Below are 19,991 nucleotides of genomic sequence, written 5' to 3' on the forward strand. Positions count from 1 at the left end.
TGCTTTAGTTTTTGCTTATAAGCAGGAATCAGGAGGATAGATTTATGGTCAGATTTGCCAAATGGAGGGCGAGGGAGAGCTTTGTATGCGTCTCTGTGTGGAGTAAAGGTGGTCTAGAGTTTTTTTTTCCTCTGGTTGCACATTTAACATGCTGGTAGAAATTAGGTAGCACGGATTTAAGTTTCCCTGCATTAAAGTCCCCGGCCACTAGGAGCGCTGCCTCTGGATTAGCGTTTTCCTGTTCACTTATGGCCTTATACAGCTCATTCAGTGCAATCTTAATGCCAGCATTGGTTTGTGGTGGTAAATAGACAGCTATGAAAAATATAGATGAAAACTCTCTTGGTAAATAGTGTGGTCTACAGCTTATCAAAACCTCGAGACTTCCTTAGTATTTGATTTTGTGCACCAGCTGTTGTTTACAAATATACACAGACCGCCATCCCTTGTCTTACCGGAGTCAGCCGTTCTATCCTGCCGATGTAGCGTATAGCCCGCTAGCTGTATGTTGTCCATGTCGTCGTTCAGCCACGACTCGGTGAAACATAAGATGTTACAGTTTTTAATGTCCCGTTGGTAGGATAACCGTAATCTTAGGTCATCCAATTTATTCTCAAATGATTGAAGATAGGCTAATAGGATAGATGGGAGAGGCGGTTTTCTCGCTCACCGTCGGATCCTTACAAGGTACCCCGACCTACGTCCACGATATCTCTGTCTCTTTCTCATGGGAATGACGGGGATTTGGGCCTTGTCGGGTGTATGTAGGATATCCTTCGCGGCCGCCTCGTTGAAGAAAAAATCTTCTTCCAATACGAGGTGAGTAATCGCTGTCCTGATATCCAGAAGCTCTTTTTGGTTATAAGAGACGATGGCAGAAACATTATGTACAAAATAAATTACAAATAACGCGGAAAAACACACATAATAGTACAATTGGTTAGAGGGCTGTAAAACGGCAGCCATCTTCTCCGGCGCCATTCCTCAGTGTAGCTTGAGAAAGCAGCAGTTCTTGCAGATGAGTTTTTGTTGACTCACAAAACTACCTTCACAAACAAAGCACCCAGTAGTTATCCCCACGCAAAAAGCATGGAAGTTCCTTTGTATAATTTAGAACTTGAGTCTGATCTTATTTCTGGTTCCATTGTTGTTGGAGTGAGGCCTGTTTTGGGAAACAATTTGGCTGGAGGGAAGGTCGTGCCAAATTCTGTCGTTTGTAAGGAACCAAGAGTAGAGGAACCAGATGATTTATCAGAAAAGTACCCTTGAGTGTTCCCAACGTGTGCCGTTACACGTGCTATGTCTAAGAAAGTTGCTGGGCGCAAGTCTAGTGTTGAGGAGGATGTCAGCGATCCCACAATGGTCGATCTGTCAAAGACATTTATGGGTGATCATGATTTCGCTAAACCTCCTGAGTTGACCTCTCCTTTGAAAACCCAAAAGGTGAGTGAGTTTGTAGGACCGCTGAAGGAAGAGACGGTCCCTACAGTTGACACTTCAATCTCTAGGAAGCAGCTGATTGCTGAACAGAGTAAAGATGTTTCCCTCTCCCCTCTTTTTGCTGAGATACGTCCAGAGGAGGAGTTTGATGAAGTTCGTGTGGGTTACATTGACAGAGATGGTGTTCTAATGAGGAAATGGCATTCTCGTGCCACTTCTGGGCAAGACTATTGGCCCAGTGTATCTTAAATTGTCATTCCAGTTACACTTCGACAAGAGATACTAAGTTGGCTCACGATGGTAGTATGGCAGGCCATCTTGGGGTCAACAAGACGTTTGACTGTATGTTACATAACATCTTCCGCCCTGGTCTGAAACAGGATGTTGTGTCTTACTGTAAATCCAGCGAACGTGCAAAACAAGCTGTACCGGTTGCACCTTTGCAGCCGATTCCTGCTTTTGACAAACCTTTCAGCAGGGTTCTGGTGGACTGTGTTGGTCCTTTGCCCAAAGCAAAGAGTAGTAACCAGTTTCTTTTGACCATCATGTGTGCTGCCACTCGTTTCCCTGAGGCCATTCCATTGAGGAAAATCACGAGAGGAAAGTTACTACGGATATTGCATGAGTTTCCCCTTGAAATCAGACATCAGTGGAAAGGATAACTTGGTTGCTGATTGTCTTTCAAGGGTGGGCAGTTAATACGTTTTGTGTTTTGTGTTTAGCCAGTGTGTGGCCCTGGTTTACAATTTATTTTGAATGCATGTTTTGGAGATGAGTTTTGTTTTTGTTGCGCTAATTCCAAGGGGATGCGAGTTATAGAAACGTATTTGATTTTACCAGTTTCTCAAAACTTCAGAGTTTTAGGGAGCAGTATATATATATATATATATATATATATATATATATATATATATATATATATATATATATATATATATATATATATATATATATACATACACACACTGGTTGAGAGAATGCCAAGAGTGTGCAAAGCTGTCATCAAGGCAAAGGGTGGCTATTTGAAGAATCTCAAATATAAAATATATTTTGATTTGTTTAACACTTTTTTGGTTACTACATGATTCCATATGTGTTATTTCATAGTTTTGATGTCTTCACTATTATTCTACAATATAAAAAATAGTAAAAATAAAGAGAACCTTGAATGAGTAGGTGTGTCCAAACTTTTGACTGGTACTGTATGTATATATATATATATAGTATATCATTATAAAAAGAAAATTGTTAAAGGTCTGTTTTGTCTTGTATTTAATTGTTGACCGCCAGTTGACACCATGTTTACATTGGAGAAGGCGACGCATTTAAGTAGCGACACATTTACGTTGATCATGTTATGAGATGGAAGTTGTTTTCTGTTGGTTGTGAGCAAACTTGTCCAACAAAAATATAGGATATATTTGTTGTCTTAAGGGGGAAGGTGTTACAGGCTTTGGCTTTTCCATTCATATTTCGAGGTTGGACGTTAGCACGTGGGGCGCACTAACTGGTGTCACCTCGTTTGTCAGTATGTATTACATCTGTTCTGGTTGGTCATCTCGTTAGTGGGAAGGTGTTTCACCTGTGCTGGCCCAGGTGCTATTTAGAGTGGCTCCAGTGGTCTTGAGAGACGTGGAGGGTTAACACCTTTAGTTGGCTCTACATATTAGATTTCTAGACCAACAATCCTTTATCTGATCATCCCTGTTTTGCTCCACTTTTTGGTTTGCTTCCTGTCTTTGTGGGTTTTTCTTTTGTTTGCTTCTTGTTGGGCATATTTAGTGGGCGCTCAGGGTTGGTGTCATTTAGGTCCCAGTTGCTTCTAGTCAACTTTCAGTGGACACCCCCACGAGTGTCTTTCAGAACCCCTCCTAAAACCCCACCTGTTTCGTTTTGGTTATTGTCAGTGACCCTTTGTTAGTTCCCCTTTCTGTTTGAGCGACAATTCTTGGTTTTCTTGCTGAGGAACGTAACACCTTTCATGGCATATTCTCCAACTAGCATTGGTGTGGTCGAGGAACCATACCTGAGCTTCGCTAATGGCACCTGCAATTAGATGTTCATAGCCTTCAGTAAATGGATTGTGAATAATAGGCCTATGTGGCTTTTAGTGGTGACTGGTGAAATGGTATACGTAGTCATTTCCCTACAACACTCACAGCATGAAGCACTGTAGGCATCTAAGGGACAGGTTGTGCTAACAGACACAGTCCATAAAACCACAAGGATATACAGTGGGGAGAACAAGTATTTGATACACTGCCGATTTTGCAGGTTTTACTACTTATAAAGAATGTAGAGGTCTGTATCTTTTATCATAGGTACACTTCAACTGTGAGAGACGGAATCTAAAACAAAAATCCAGAAAATCATGTTGTATGATTTTTAAGTAATTAATTTGCATTTTATTGCATGACATAAGTATTTAATACATCAGAAAAGTAGAACTTAATATTTGGTACAGAAACCTTTGTTTGCAATTACAGAGATCATACGTTTCCTGTAGGTCTTGACCAGGTTTGCACACACTGCAGCAGGGATTTTGGCCCACTCCTCCATACAGACCTTCTCCAGATCCTTCAGGTTTCGGGGCTGTCGCTGGGCAATACGGACTTTCAGCTCCCTCCAAAGATGTTCTATTGGGTTCAGGTCTGGAGACTGGCTAGGCCACTCCAGGACCTTGAGATGCTTCTTACGGAGCCACTCCTTAGTTGCCCTGGCTGTGTGTTTCGGGTCGTTGTCATGTTGGAAGACCCAGCCACGACCCATCTTCAATGCTCTTACTGAGGGAAGGAGGTTGTTGGCCAAGATCTCGCGATACATGGCCCCATCCATCCTCCCCTCAATATGGTGCAGTCGTCCTGTCCCCTTTGCAGAAAAGCATCCCCAAAGAATGATGTTTCCACCTCCATGCTTCACGGTTGGGATGGTGTTCTTGGGGTTGTACTCATCCTTCTTCTTCCTCCAAACACAGCGAGTGGAGTTTAGACCAAAAAGCTCTATTTTTGTCTCATCAGACCACATGACCTTCTCCCATTCCTCCTCTGGATCATCCAGATGGTCATTGGCAAACTTCAGACGGGCCTGGACATGCGCTGGCTTGAGCAGGGGGACCTTGCGTGCGCTGCAGGATTTTAATCCATGACGGCGTAGTGTGTTACTAATGGTTTTCTTTGAGACTGTGGTCCCAGCTCTCTTCAGGTCATTGACCAGGTCCTGCCGTGTAGTTCTGGGATGATCCCTCACCTTCCTCATGATCATTGATGCCCCACGAGGTGAGATCTTGCATGGAGCCCCAGACCGAGGGTGATTGACCGTCATCTTGAACTTCTTCCATTTTCTAATAATTGCGCCAACAGTTGTTGCCTTCTCACTAAGCTGCTTGCCTATTGTCCTGTAGCCCATACCAGCCTTGTGCAGGTCTACAATGTTATCCCTGATGTCCTTACACAGCTCTCTGGTCTTGGCCATTGTGGAGAGGTTGGAGTCTGTTTGATTGAGTGTGTGGACAGGTGTCTTTTATACAGGTAACGAGTTCAAACAGGTGCAGTTAATACAGGTAATGAGTGGAGAACAGGAGGGCTTCTTAAAGAAAAACTAACAGGTCTGTGAGAGCCGGAATTCTTACTGGTTGGTAGGTGATCAAATACTTATGTCATGCAATAAAATGCAAATGAATTACTTAAAAATCATACAATGTGATTTTCTGGATTTTTGTTTTAGATTCTGTCTCTCACAGTTGAAGTGTACCTATGATAAAAATTACAGACCTCTACATGCTTTGTAAGTAGGAAAACCTGCAAAATCGGCAGTGTATCAAATACTTGTTCTCCCCACTGTATATGCCAGATCATATTCAGAAGGAGATGGAGAGATGGATAGCTACAGTTGATGTTGGCTTGCTTCCTAAACTCCCTTGAAATTAATTTAGACTCTGCCAATGTGTCCTCTCTCTCACACACACACACACACACACACACACACACACACACACAGGTGGACCGAGACATGGGAGGTAGATAATGATTTCTGCACGGCAAGGTTTGATGATGAGGTGTGTAATAACAGTGTTAAACTGTCATGGGGAGAGATGAAACCATTTATTGTGCTTTATGAGATATTCACACTCACGTCTCATACCGCAGGAAATGAAATATGGGCCTGAATGTGAGTGGCTTACGCACACACATGCATGCTCGCACACACACTGTCACGTCTCCTCCCGTTGCTCCCCTCCGGCGCTCTGATTCACTGGTCTACTGAGCCACCGGTCTGAGCGCACCACCTCGGCAACACCGGAATGGAAACCCAGCGCACCTGCACCTCATTATCTCATCACCACCCCTATTTAGCCCTGGACTGTTCTGTGTCATGTTGTGTGTGATTGTTTTGCTTCGTGTCATGTACTTTATCTTTGTTAATTTTCTTTGTCATTGTTTGAGTAAACATTGACCTTGTTAATTCCTGCGTCTGCGTCCTGCCTCTTCGTATACTCAGTACTCGTCACACACACCCCATATGGAAAGGCTTTATTCAAATGTTATAAAGTCAATCTTATATGATTAGGGCACACACACACTTACCCACTAGGAGGTTAAGCATGATGTAAGCAATGATGACATAGAAGGAGCAGAAGTAGATGAGTGCTCCTGCGTAGTTCCCACAGTCCGTCTCCCAGTAGCGATGCTTATCGGGGGTACAGAAAGGAGGCTGCACCTGAGGAGGGGAACATCCCAAACACAATGTTATCAATATATGAGGCCCCACACTACAACGTGAACCCACAGAGAGAATTTCCGCTGGGGCCAACCTTATGAAAATGTATGCACGCAAGTTGCTTTGGATAACACTGTCTGCTAAATGGCATATATTATTATATTACACTGAACAAAAATATAAACGCAACATGTAAAGTGTTAGTCCCATGTTTCATGAGCTGAAATAAAACATAACCAAACTTTTCCATATGCACACAAAAAGGTTATTTCTCTCAAATGTTGTGCACAAATGTATTTACATCCTTGTTAGTGAGCATTTCTCCTTTGCCAAGATAATCCATCCACCTGACAGGTGTTGCATATCAAGAAGCTGATTAAACAACATGGTCATTACACAGGTGCACCTGGTGCTGGGGACAAAAAAGGCAACTCTAAAATGTGCAGTTTTGTCACACAACACATCGTCTGAGACCAGCCACCGGACAGCTGATGAAACTGTGGGTTTGTACAACCGAAGAATTTCTGCAGAAACTGTCAGAAACCTCATCTGCATGCTTGTCATCCTCAACAGGGTCTTGACCTGACTGCAGTTCGGTGTTGTAACGTACTAAAGTGGGCAAATGCTCACCTTCGATGCCACTGGCACGCTGGAGAAGTGTGCTCTTCACAGATCAATCCCGGTTTCAACTATACTGGGCAGATGGCAGACAGCGTGTATGGCGCTGTGTGGGCAAGCAGTTTGCTGATGTCAACGTTGTGAAAAGAGTGCCCCATGGTGGCGGTGGGGTTATGGTATGGGGAGTCATAAGCTACGGACAACGAACACAATTGCATTTTATTGATGGCAATTTGAATGCACAGAGATACCGTGACAAGATCCTGAGGCCCATTGTCGTGCCATTCATCCGCCACCATCACCATGTCGCAAGGATCTGTACACAATTCCTGGAAGCTGAAAATGTCCCAGTTCATCCATGGCCTGCATAAATCACTTACCAGACACACATTGAGCATGTTTGGGATTTTGTATTTGTATTTATTAAGGATCCCCATTAGCTGCTGGGATCCAACAACATTAAGGCAGTTATATACCATTTAAAATATTACATGACATTACATTTCATAACACTTTTCACAACACATTAAGTGTGTTCCCTCAGGCCACTACTCTACTACCACATATCTACAATACAAAATCCATGTGTACGTGTGTGTGTAGAGTGCATATCTTATCATGTGTATGTGTAAGCATGTGTCTGTGCCATGTGTGTGTCTTTTCACAGTCCCCGCTGTTCCATTAGGTGTATCTTATTTTTTAAAATCTGATTCTACTGTTTGCATCAGTAACCTGATGTGGAATCTATGTAGTACTGTGCACCTCCCATAGTCTGTTCTTGACTTGGGGATTGTGAAGAGACCTTTGGTGGCATGTCTTGTGGGGTATGCATGGGTGTCCGAGCTGTGTGCTAGTAGTTTAAACAGACACCTCGGTGCATTCAGCATGTCAACACTTCTTACAAAAACAAGTACTGATTAAGTCAATCTCTCCTCCACTTTGAGCCATGAGAGATTGACATGCATATTTTTAATGTTAGCTCGCCGTGTACATTTAAGGGCCAGCCGTGATGCCCTGTTCTGAGCCAATTGTAATTTTCAGAGGTCCCTCTATGTGGCACCTGACCACACAACTGAACAGTAGTCCTGGTGAAACAAAACTAGGGCCTGTAGGACCTGCCTTGTTGATAGTGTTGTTAAAAAGGCAGAGCAGCGCTTTATTATGGACAGACTTCTCCCATTTGAGCTACTATTGAATCAACATGTTTTGACCATGACAGTTTACAATCCAGGGTTACTCCAAGAAGTTTAGTCACCTCAACTGGCTCAATTTCCACATAATTTATTACAGGATTTAGTTGAGGTTTAGGGTTTAGTTAAAAGTAAGGGGCCTAGACAGCTGCCCTTGTCACACCCTGATCTGTTTCACCGGTCTTGTGCTTGTCTCCACCCCCCTCCAGGTGTCGCCCATTTTTGCCATCATCCCCTGTGCATTTATACCTGTGTTTTCTGTTTGTCTGTTGCCAGTTCGTCTTGTCTTGTCAAGCCTACCAGCGTTTTTTCCGTACTCCTGTTTTCTCTCTAGTTCCTGTTTTCTAGTTTTCCCGGTTTTGACCATTCTGCCTGCCCTGACCCTGAGCCTGCATGCCGTTCTGTACCTTGAGACACTGCCCTTGGATTACTGACCTCTGCCTGACCCTGAGCCTGCCTGCCATTCTGTACCTTTCGGACTCTGCTCTGGATTACTGACCTCTGTCTGCCCTTGACCTGTTGCTTGCCTGCCCCTGTTGTTGTAATACACTTTTGTTACTTCGAACTGTCTGCATCTGGGTCTTATCCTGAGGTCTGATAGCCCTGGGGAATTCCTGATTCTATCTGGATTATGTTGGAGAGGCTTCCATTAAAGAACACCCTCTGTGTTCTGTTAGACAGGTAACTCTTTATCCACAACATAGCAGGGGGTGTAGAGCCATAACACATACGTTTTTCCAGCAGCAAACTATGATAGATAATGTGAAAAGCCGCACTGAAGTCTAACAAAGCAGCCCCCTCAATCATTTTATCATAATTTTCTCTCAGCCAATCATCATTCGTTTGTGTAATTGCTGTGCTTGTTGAAGGTCCTTCCCTATAAGCATGCTGAAAGTTTGTTGTCAATTTTTTTACTGTAAAATAGCATTGTATCTGGTCAAACACACATTTTTCCAAAAGTTTACTAAGGGTTGGTAACAGGCTGATTACTGGCTCAAATAGCCAACCATTATTCTTGGGTAGTGGAATTACTTTTTCTTCCCTCCAGGCCTGAGGGCACACACTTTCTAGTAGGCTTAGATTGAAGATATGGCAAATAGTAGTGGCAATATTGTCCGCTATTATCCTCAGTAATTTTCCATCCAAGTTGTCAGACCCCGGTGGCTTGTCATTGTTGATAGACTACAATAATCTTTTCACGTCTTCCACACTCACTTTACGGAATTCAAAATTACAATGCTTGTCTTTCATAATTTGATCAGTTATACTTTGATGTGTAGTGCCAGTGTTTGTTGCTGGCATGTCATGCCTAAATTAGCTAATTTTGCCAATGAAAATAGTATTAAAGTAATTGCCAATATCAGTGGGTTTTGTGATGAATGAGCCATCTGATTCAATGAATGTTTGAGCTAAGTTTGCCTTTTTGCCCAAAATTTCATTTAAGGTGCTCCAAAGCTTTTTACTATCATTCTTTATATAATTTATCTTTGTTTCATAGTATAGCTTCTTATTGTTTTTATTTAGTTTAAACACATGATTTCTCAATTTGCAGTATGTTTGCCAATCGGTTGTGCAGCCATACTTATTTGCCATTCCTTTTGCCTCATCCCTCTCAACCATCCAATTTTTAAATTCCTCAACAATCCACAGGGATTTAACAGTTTTTACAGTCATTTTCTAATGGGTGAGTGCTTATTAGCAACTGAAATAAGCAATTTCATAAATGTGTCAAGTGCAGCGTCTGGTTTCTCCTCATTACACACCACAGACCAACAAATATTCTTTACATGAACAACATAGGAATCGCTACAAAACTTTTTGTATGACCTCTTATACACTATATTAGGCCCAGCCTTTGAAACTTTGGTTTTCCTAGATATGGCTACTATATTGTGATCACTACATCCAATTGAATTGGATACTGCTTTAAATCAAATTTCTGCAGCATTAGTAAAGATGTGATCAATAAATGTTGATGATTTCATTCCCATGCTGTTTGTAACTACGCTGGTAGGTTGACTGATAACCTGAACCAGGTTGCAGGCACTGGTTACAGTTTGAAGCTTTTTCTTGATTGGACAGCTTGATGACAGCCAGTCAATATTTAAATCACCCAGAAAATATACCTCTCTGTTGATATCACATACATTATCAAGCATTTCACACGTTATCCAGATACTGACTGTTAGCACTTGGTGGTCTATAGCAGCTTCCCACAATAATGGGCTTTAGGTGAGGCAGATGAACCTGTAGCCATATTACTTAAACAGTATTTAACATGAGATCCTCTCTAAGCTTTACAGGAATGTGGTTCTGAATATAAACAGCATTGGCATTTCTGTATTTTCTGTATTGTTACCACTGTATCATCAAAGGTATTATCTAAGTGAGTTTCAGAGATAGTCAGAATATAAATGTCATCTGTTACTAGCAAGTTATTGATTTCATGAACCTTGTTTCTTAAGCTACATATGTTAACATGGGCAATTTCTTCATTGCTTTATTGGGAAGCATAGCAGAAGTAAACATGCTCATGTTATTTATGTTAGTGCAGGGTGAGCTGCACATAGTGGACTTCCTACTAGGGCACACCGCCTCAGTGCTAACAGTATAACTCTGGTTCATAGACACTTGATTACTGCATACAATAGCTGTAGGATCAGCAGTGGCATTCAGGGCAGTTAGAGGGACATAAATTATGTTACTTACATTATGTCTATCAACACCCCTGGGATAATGTACATTTGCTAAAGAATTATGACAAGTCAGCGACACAATAGTAGGGATTAACTGAGTTGGGCTTGGGTCATTGATATGTCAGTCTCAACACAGCCTTATAATGCTGTGAAATGATCCAAGAATCCAAATTATTCGGGTGGATCCCATCCTATACATAAAATGTGTTTTGTTTCCAAAAGGTATCGAAATTGTCAACAAAAGTTACACCCATCGAGCTGTAATAATCATGTAGCCAGTTGTGAAGAGAAAGAATTCTGCTAAAGCATTCAATGCAACAATTCAGAGAGGGCACAGGGCCAGATATTATAAGTATTTTATTAGTGTCTAGCAGAGAATCAATCAGCCATTTAAAATCCAGTTTCAACTGTTCAGAGCTGCACTTCATAATGTCATTAAAACCCACATGGACTATGATAGAATAGATTTCCATGTCCTGGTGTAGAACATTCAGTAGCAGCTTAGTAATGTCATTTACTCGAACTCCTGGATAGGACAGTGTTTTTGCACCAGGAGCCAGTGACATTTCTTACCATGGAGTTGCCCAAAATCACGGCTGGCGAGAAGGACAAGGAAATCTTCCCACTCCCCGCTTCACAGGATTTTGAGAACCCTTTAAGGACAGGCGAGATGCAGGATAACTTGAGCCCGTAGCTCCCAGCGCAGGCCTCCGACAGATGGAGAAGCCCAGCTTGATTCAGAGCATGGACGGAAGGTTGTCGACGTCGACTTCGAAATCATAGGGGAAGGAGTAGGCACAGCGGCCGCAGACACAGGTACCCTCAGCGACGAAGGTACAGGAAGTTCAGGCTCCAAGGCAGCGAAACTATTAGTTGTTTGTATCTGCTCCAGGCCTCTCGTTGGCAGTGTATCCTGCTTTGCGGGAGGCCGCTGTCTTCGGCTTCCACGGCTTGTGACATGTGACCATCATTGATTGGCATGGTCCTCTTGCTGTGCTCCTTCGACTCCGCTATCAGACGGGAGAGGAGAGAAGGGAGATGCTCCCCTGGTGAACAAACTCCGGGTAACACCGGCCAGTCAGACAACGACAAACGGCAAGGTGGAGATGCATCCAACAAGCGCGAACGCTTTCCAGCCACCGGTGTAGAAAAGGTAAACATTCCACTCTACGTTTTCCCCAGTTTCTTACATAGACTGGCGACCTGCTTGATCAAGGAAGCCACTTCAATTCTATAATCCTCGGCAAGCAAACAATTGCCACATTGGAACTCCGAGTGATCCAGTTTGTCCCGAAACAAAGCGTAGTAGATACAGGAACCGTTCATTTACTTCTCCAGACAAAAAGGGCTCCATTGCAAAACTCAACTTGGACTAACTTCGTTAGCTTGATGGCTAGCAGCTTAGCTAGCTAAGGTTAGCGTCTCTGCTAAGCAGGCTTCAACCTGTCTGTTAAGCCAATATCCAGCAATTGAAGAGGAGTGGGACAACATTCCATAGGCCACAATCAACAGCCTGATCAACTCGATGGGCTGCATGAGGCAAATGGTGGTCACACCAGATACAGACTTTTTTTGATCCACGCCCCTACCTTTTTTTAAGGTACAGTATCTGTGGTCAACAGATGCATATTTGTATTCCCAGTCATGTGAAATCCATAGATTAGGGCCTAATGAATTTATTTCAATTGACTGATTTTCTTATATGAACTGTAACTCAGTAAAATCTTTGAAATTGTTGCTTGTTGAGTTTACACTGTTCAGTGTATATTGTATTGTATATCTCTATTGAGCAGACACATAGACTGAACAATAAAAACAACAAACCCTCTTGAGTCATGAACTTTGGTTTGTTTACTTGAAATAATACTGTAACAGTATATCCTTTTTTTCTCAAATAAGTCTATTTTTGAGAAATGCCTATTTTTCTACATGGTTACCTTTTAGACCTGACTTTGTCTTGTGCTTGTTACGTAACAGACAGAAAAGTATTACACTACACTTTCTGTTTCATAAGTCTTGACTAGTTTCCCCTGAAGACACTGCTGTGTACATATCACAAATGAAATCGACCAGCTCTTACCATGCAGTCATGCATGATCTTATTCCAGTCTTCCCCAGTGACGATACGGAACAGAACAGTGATGGCCTTGCCCGCCGTGGAGAAGTTGGCATGCCTGTCATTGAGAAAAAATTTAAACAAATAAAGTAGCACACACACACATACTTTTGAGAGAATGCATCATCAGTGTGGCTGCAGACTTCTCAAACTGCCACTATTTCTCCACTAGATGAGGCTGTGATGGCACTACAAATCTAATAAGTGACACTTGCTCTTCAAATCTCTACAGTAATCAGAGAGGTTACCATGAGGAAGATAGGAGAAATGATGATGTGAAAGGAGAATGAGAGGGGAGCAGAGTCAGGGAAATGAAAGGAGAGGAGAATGGAGAAAGGTAAAAAGGAGGAAAGGAAGGAGGAAGATGAGGAGGAGTGGGAAGAAGAGTAGAAGGTAGGAAAGAGACAGAGGAGGACAGGGAATAAGTGTGTAAGAGGTAGAAAAGGGGATCAAAAAGGAGAGGAAAGAAAGAGGAATGAACCTCTCACCTGTTGATGTTCTCTCCGTATTTGACGGTTCCGAAGAGGACGACTCCGGCGAAGGCGTAGCAGAGGAGGAGGAGGAACATTCCCACGATGATGAAGAAGCTTTTATACATACTGACCACGACTGTCAGCAGTAGCATCTTCAGAGTCACCTACACACAGATTATATATTTAAAGAGACCACCCAGCGGGCAAAATGGTCGCAAGAGTTTTGTTAACCTCTTTTTAGAAACCGGCAAAATACTTCAAAAAACAGAGGTTGTAACAGATGGTTGTAATTACTTTATATGACATATTCAACCAGAAAAACAGTTTACAACTCTAAATAGTTTTTTTGCCTGCTGGGAAAGCTAGTAAATAGGGAAAACATATTTTTTACAGTTTTGTTCAGTAATATGCACTGAAAGTTCCATTAGGCTTACAGTAGGCTATACTTACATGCTTCCCACAGATGGTGAAGAACCTGAAGACGATCACACAGGTGCCCATCATGTAAGTGTAGGCATTCTACAGGAGGAGAGAACACTGTGGTCAGCCATTTACTAATTATACACTAATCTTCACTATATATTTAGTCATCACTCAAAAGAAGTACAGAATAGTTGTTAGCCTGATAGCCCACTGTTAGAAAATGCACTAGTTCCAGGAAAGAACAAGTGTTGTAAAGAATACCTTGTATATCTGTATTTATACTGTGTGTCTGTGTCTGTGTGTGTGTCCTCACCAGTAGAGCAAAGTGCAGGACTATCCAGATGACTCCCAGTATTGTCACCAGTAAATCATAGCGATTCCGTCTGCTCTGCCAGTACCCCGCCGGGGACATAGCTATGAACTTCATCGTCACCTGGTTACCACGACAACAAAATCCATCTGTCTTGTAGTCACATTGCTTTTATAATACTGTACATTTGTCACACAGGGCAATCCTGCCTTGAGATCCATGTGCATAGTGTTCCATGCAAATTTCCTATTGACATCTACCCAGACTCTTACCTCTAACACAAAGATAATGGTGAAGACCACTGACATGGTAGCAAGAGGCATTGTTACTGGGTCATCGACGTCCCACTGAAACACAAACATTTCACAGAAAAGCTGATGTTCAGTACAATCCAGCACCACTCTTAAATCTCCCCCTTTTAGCTAAACATAACTGATAGTATATGTAGTGATTCACTGATTGAAATGCATAACATTTGAGAAGTCACTTAAAATACACTGAATTGCACACACTTTTGCCCTCAGAACAGCCTCAATTCGTCAGGCTTGGACACTACAAGGTGTCGAAAGCGCTCCACAGGGATGCTGGCCCATGTTGACTCCAATGCTTCCAACAGTTGTGTCAAGATGGCTGGATGTCCTTTGGGTGGTGGACCATTCTTGATACACACGGGAAACTGTTGACTGTGAAAAACTCAGTAGCGTTGTAGTTCTTGACGCAAACTGGTGTAGCTGGCACCAAATACCATACCCTGTTCAAAGGCACTTAAATATTTTGTCTTGCCCATTCACCCTCTAAATGGCACACATACACAATCCATGTCTCAATTTTCTCAAGGCTTAAAAATCCTTCTTTAACCTGTCTCCTCCCTTTCATCTACACTGATTGAAGTGGAATTAACAAGTGACATCAATAAGGGATCATAGCTTTCACCTGGATTCACCTGGTCAGTCTATGTCATGGAAAGAGCAGGTTTTCCTAATGTTTTGTACACTCTGTGTAGATGCCCTTTTTTAAAATATTGATTTCGAATTTCAGAATTGACTGACTTCAATTTGAATTGATTGCAACCGTGATTTTCACTGTATTACGTCGGGCCGTGGGGTCCGGGCCAATTCTGTGAAATTGCGGGTGGGTGTGTGTAAGAAAATAGTTGAGCAGCACATCACTAGTAGATAGCTAGATAATGAATGTCTACACTACCGGTCAAAAGTTTTAGAACACCTACTCATTCAAGGGTTTTTCTTTATTTCTTACTATTTTCTACATTGTAGTATAATAGTGAAGACATCAAAACTATGAAATAACATATATGGAATCATGTAGTAACCAAAAAAAGTATTAAACTGTCACGATCGTTGAGAGACGGGTCAGACCAAGGTGCAGCGTGGTATGCGAACATGTTTATTAAACTTCATGAACAAAACAAGAAACAATGTAACGTGAAGTCCTCAGGCTATACAAATACAAGCCTACACACGGAACAAGATCCCACAACTAAGGTAGGCAAAAAGGCTACTTAAGTATGAACCCCAATCAGAGACATCGAGCGACAGCTGTCTCTAATTGGGAATCACACCCGGCCAAACATAGAAATACAATACCTAGAACAAAAACATAGAATTTCTAGCATAGAACCTCACGCCCTGACCTTGAGAGGCCTGTTGTCTTTAGTTGGTTTGGTCAGGGCGTACTCCGGCCGCACCAACCTGACTCATTAGGGGAGGATCCGGGTGGGCTTTCAGCCTCGGAGGCGGATCCGGCTCCGGGCGTGACGACCTCTTCCTCTCTGCCTCCCCGTTGCGCCCCTGGTCTGGTCTGGACCTTGGCGCGATGCTTCCCCTCTCCTTCCTCCCACGATGCACCAAGCCCTGTCTGGAGCCTGGTGTGGGAGACCCCGAACCTGGAGAGGGGCTGACGTCTGGGCCTGGATCAGCAATCCCCCCACGATGCACCAAGCCCTGTCTGGACCCTGGTGTGGGAGACCCCGAACCTGGAGAGGGGCTGACAACTGGGCCTGGATCGGCAATCCCCCCACGATGCACCAAGCCCTGTCTGGACCCTGGTGTGGGAGGCCCCGACCCTGGAGAGGGGTTGACTTCTGGGTCTGAAGTGGAGTCACTGACCGGAGCTGAACTGGACCCCGGTGGAGCGGACTGCTCTGGCTCCGGAGTGGAACCGCTGACCGGAGCTGGCCTGGAAACCGGTGGAGCGGACTGCTCTTTCTCCGGAATGGATCCGCTGACTGGAGCTGGACTGGGCACCGGTGGAACGGACTGCTCTGGCTCCGGAGTGGAGCCGCTGACCGGAGCTGGACTAGACCCGGTGGAATGGACTGCTCTGGCTCCGGAGTGGAGCAGCTGACCGGAGCTGGATCAGGCACCGGTGGAGCGGATTGCTCTGGCTCCGGAGTGGAGCCGCTGACCGGAGCTGGACTGGACCCCGGTGGAGCGGACTGCTCTGGCTCCGGAGTGGAGCAGCTGACCGGAGCTGGACTGGACCCCGGTGGAGCGGACTGCTCTGGCTCCGGAGTGGAGCAACCGACCGGAGCTGGACTGGACCCCGGTGGAGCGGACTGCTCTGGCTCCGGAGTGGAGCAACCGACCGGAGCCGGATCAGGCACCGGTGGAGCAGGCCGGGCCGGACTGGGGACACGCACCACTGGTCTGGTGCGAGGAGCAGGCACGGGCCGTACCGGACTGGGGACACGCACCACTGGTCTGGTGCGAGGAGCAGGCACGGGCCGTACCGGACTGGGAACACGCACCACTGGCTTGGTGCGAGGTGCAGGCACGGGCCGGGCCGGACTGGGAACACGCACCACTGGCCTGGTGCGAGGAGCAGGGACGGGCCGTACTGGACTGGGAACACGCACCACTGGCTTGGTGCGGGGAGCAGGTACGGGGCGTACCGGGCTGGAGACACGCACCACTGGTTTGTTGCGAGGAGCAGGGACAGGCCGTACCGGACTGGGGACACGCACCACAGGTCTGGTGCGAGGAGCAGGAACGGATCTTACCGGACTTGGAGCACGCACCACTGGCTTGGTGCGAGAAGCAGGCACAAGGCGTTCCGGACTGGGAACCGGCGCTGGAGGTCTACGACTGTACCGATGGCACCGGTGGAGCGGATTACTCTGGCTCCGGAGTGGAGCCGCTGACCGGAGCTGGACTGGACCCCGGTGGAGCGGACTGCTCTGGCTCCGGAGTGGAGCAGCTGACCGGAGCTGGATTTGGCACCGGTGGAGCGGATTGCTCTGGCTCCGGAATGGAGCCGCTGACCGGAGCTGAACTGGACCCCGGTGGAGCGGACTGCTCTGACTCCGGAGTGGAGCCGCGGACCGGAGCTGGACTGGGTACCGGTGGAGCGGACTGCTCTGGCTCCGGAGTGGAGCCGCTGACCGGAGCTGGATCAGGCACCGGTGGAGCGGATTGCTCTGGCTCCGGAATGGAGCCGCTGACCGGAGCTGAACTGGATCCCGGTGGAGCGGACTGCTCTGACTCCGGAGTGGAGCCGCTGACCGGAGCTGGAATAGGCACCGGTGGAGCGGACTGCTCTGGCTCCGGAGTGGATCCGCTGACCGGAGCTGGATCGGGCACCGGTGGAGCGGATTGCTCTGGCTCCGGAGTGGAGCCGCTGACCAGAGCTGGACTGGGCACCAGTGTAGCGGACTGCTCAGGCTCCGGAGTGGAGCAGCTGACCGGAGCTGGATCAGGCACCGGTAGAGCGGATTGCTCTGGACCGTACTGGACTGGGAACACGCACCACTGGCTTGGTGCGGGGAGCAGGTACGGGGCGTACCGGGCTGGCGACACGCACCACTGGTTTGTTGCGAGGAGCAGGGACAGGCCGTACCGGACTGGGGACACGCACCACAGGTCTGGTGCGAGGAGCAGGAACGGATCTTACCGGACTGGGAGCACGCACCACTGGCTTGGTGCGAGAAGCAGGCACAAGGCGTTCCGGACTGGGAACCGGCGCTGGAGGTCTACGACTGTACCAGTCCTTTACTCTCCGCGCCCTATCTTCCTCCAGTGAGGACTCCTCCGGGAGCCCCCACGAGTTAGGGAACAGAAACTCATCGTCGTTGTTATCCTCCGACTCCTCAGTATAAAACTGTTCCCATTCCTGTTCCCATGGTCGTAGGGACTCAAACTGGAAACCCACCGGGTGCAGTGGTCAGGGTTCTTGGGGCTGCCTCTCGGGCTTCCTCCTCGGCCGAGTCCTTTTGGGTTGCCGTTTCTCCTCTCCTGCCTGGGCTTCCTCCTTCGCCCAGGGTCCTTTACCCGCAAACATCTCCTCTCAAGACCACATCTTCCCCACCTGTGTCCAGGGTGTTTGCTCCTCCTGGGCACGCTGCTTGGTCCGTTGGTGGTGGGATCTTCTGTCACGCTCGTTGAGAGATGGGTCAGACCAAGGTGCAGCGTGGTATGCGAACATGTTTATAAAACATAAACAAACAAGAAACAACGTAACGTGAAGTCCTCAGGCTATACAAATACAAGCCTACACACGGAACAAGACCCCACAACTAAGGTAGGCAAACAGGCTACTTAAGTATGATCCCCAATCAGAGACAACAAGCGACAGCTGTCTCTGATTGGGAATCACACCCGGCCAAACATAGAAATACAATACCTAGAACAAAAACATAGAATTTCTAGCATAGAATCTCACGCCCTGACCAAACCAACTAAAGACAACATGCCTCTCAAGGTCAGGGCGTGACATAAACAAATCAAAATATATTTTATATTTCAGATTTTTCAAATAGCCACCCATTGCCTTGATGACAGCTTTGCACACTCTTGGCATTCTCTCAACCAGCTTCACCTTGAATGCTTTTCCAACAGTCTTGAAGGAGTTCCAACATATGCTGAGCACTTGTTGGCTGCTTTTCCTTCACTCTGCGGTCCGACTGATCCCAAACCATCTCAATTTGGTTGAGGTCGGAGGATTGTGAAGGCCAGGTCATCTGATGCAGCACTCCACTCGCCTTCTTGATCAAATAGCCCTTACACAGCCTGGAGGTGTGTTGGGTCAATGTCCTGTTGAAAAACAAATGATAGTCCCACTAAGCCCAAACCAGATGGGATGGCGTATCGCTGCAGAATGCGAAGTGTGCCTTGAATTCTAAACAAATTACAGAGAGTGTCACCAGCAAAGCACCCACACACCATAACAGCTCCTCCTCCATGCTTTACGGTGGGATATACACATGCAGAGATAATCCGTTCACCCACACCGCGTCTCATAAAGACACGGCAGTTGGAACCAAAAATCTCAAATTTGGACTCCAGACCAAAGAACAAATTTCCACCGGTCCATTGCTTGTGTTTCTATTTTAATATTGCAGATAGATTGTAACTTCCATCAATGTAATTGTCTGCATCAATTCCAATCCCCCATATGTTTTTTTTTTCCGCAAATACATATCACTTTGTCATGCTGATTGAGTTAGAATAACAGACTGGAAGCTTTAAAAGGAGGGTGGTGCTTGAAATCATTGTTCTTCCTCTGCTAACCATGGTTACCTGCAAGGAAACACGTGCCTTCATCAGTGCTTTGCACAAAAAGTGCTTCACAGGTAAGGATATTGCTGCTAGTAAGATTGCACCTAAATCAACCATTTATCGGATCATCAAGAACTTCAATGAGAGAGGTTCAATTGTTGTGTAGAAGGCTTCAGGGCGCACAAGAAAGTCCAGCAAGCGCCAGGACCGTCTCCTAAAGTTTATTCAGCTGCGGGATCGAGGCACCACCAGTGCAGAGCTTGCTCAGGAATGGCAGCAGGCAGGTGTGTGCATCTGCACGCACAGTGAGGCGAAGACCTTTAGAGGATGGCCTGGTGTCAAGAAGGGCAGCGAGGAAGACACTTCTCTCCAGGAAAAACATCAGGGACAGCCTGATATTCTACAAAAGGAACAGGGATTGGACTGCTGAGGACTGGGGTAAAGTCCTTTTCTCTGATTAATCCCCTTTCCGATTGATTGGGGCATCCGGAGAAAA

The 19,991-nt window shown here is 45.6% G+C and overlaps 1 protein-coding gene across 3 annotated transcripts in view; it reads right to left on the reverse strand.

The window, feature by feature from the left end:
• Window positions 1–19,991, reverse strand: part of nalcn (sodium leak channel, non-selective) — a gene marked incomplete at both ends in the record, with an annotated part of 312,014 nt that overhangs the window by 8,638 nt on the left and 283,385 nt on the right. For all 3 annotated transcript variants that reach the window (XM_084160991.1, XM_084160990.1, XM_084160992.1), the window contains 6 exons: window positions 6,024–6,156; window positions 12,741–12,834; window positions 13,265–13,413; window positions 13,700–13,768; window positions 13,986–14,105; window positions 14,255–14,329. In XM_084160991.1, coding sequence (XP_084017117.1) covers window positions 6,024–6,156; window positions 12,741–12,834; window positions 13,265–13,413; window positions 13,700–13,768; window positions 13,986–14,105; window positions 14,255–14,329 — 640 coding nt within the window. The remainder of the gene's footprint in view (window positions 1–6,023; window positions 6,157–12,740; window positions 12,835–13,264; window positions 13,414–13,699; window positions 13,769–13,985; window positions 14,106–14,254; window positions 14,330–19,991) is intronic.

Source organism: Coregonus lavaretus (genome assembly GCF_964263955.1).
Source record: "Coregonus lavaretus genome assembly, chromosome: 5".
Classification (NCBI taxonomy): Eukaryota; Metazoa; Chordata; class Actinopteri; order Salmoniformes; family Salmonidae; genus Coregonus; species Coregonus lavaretus.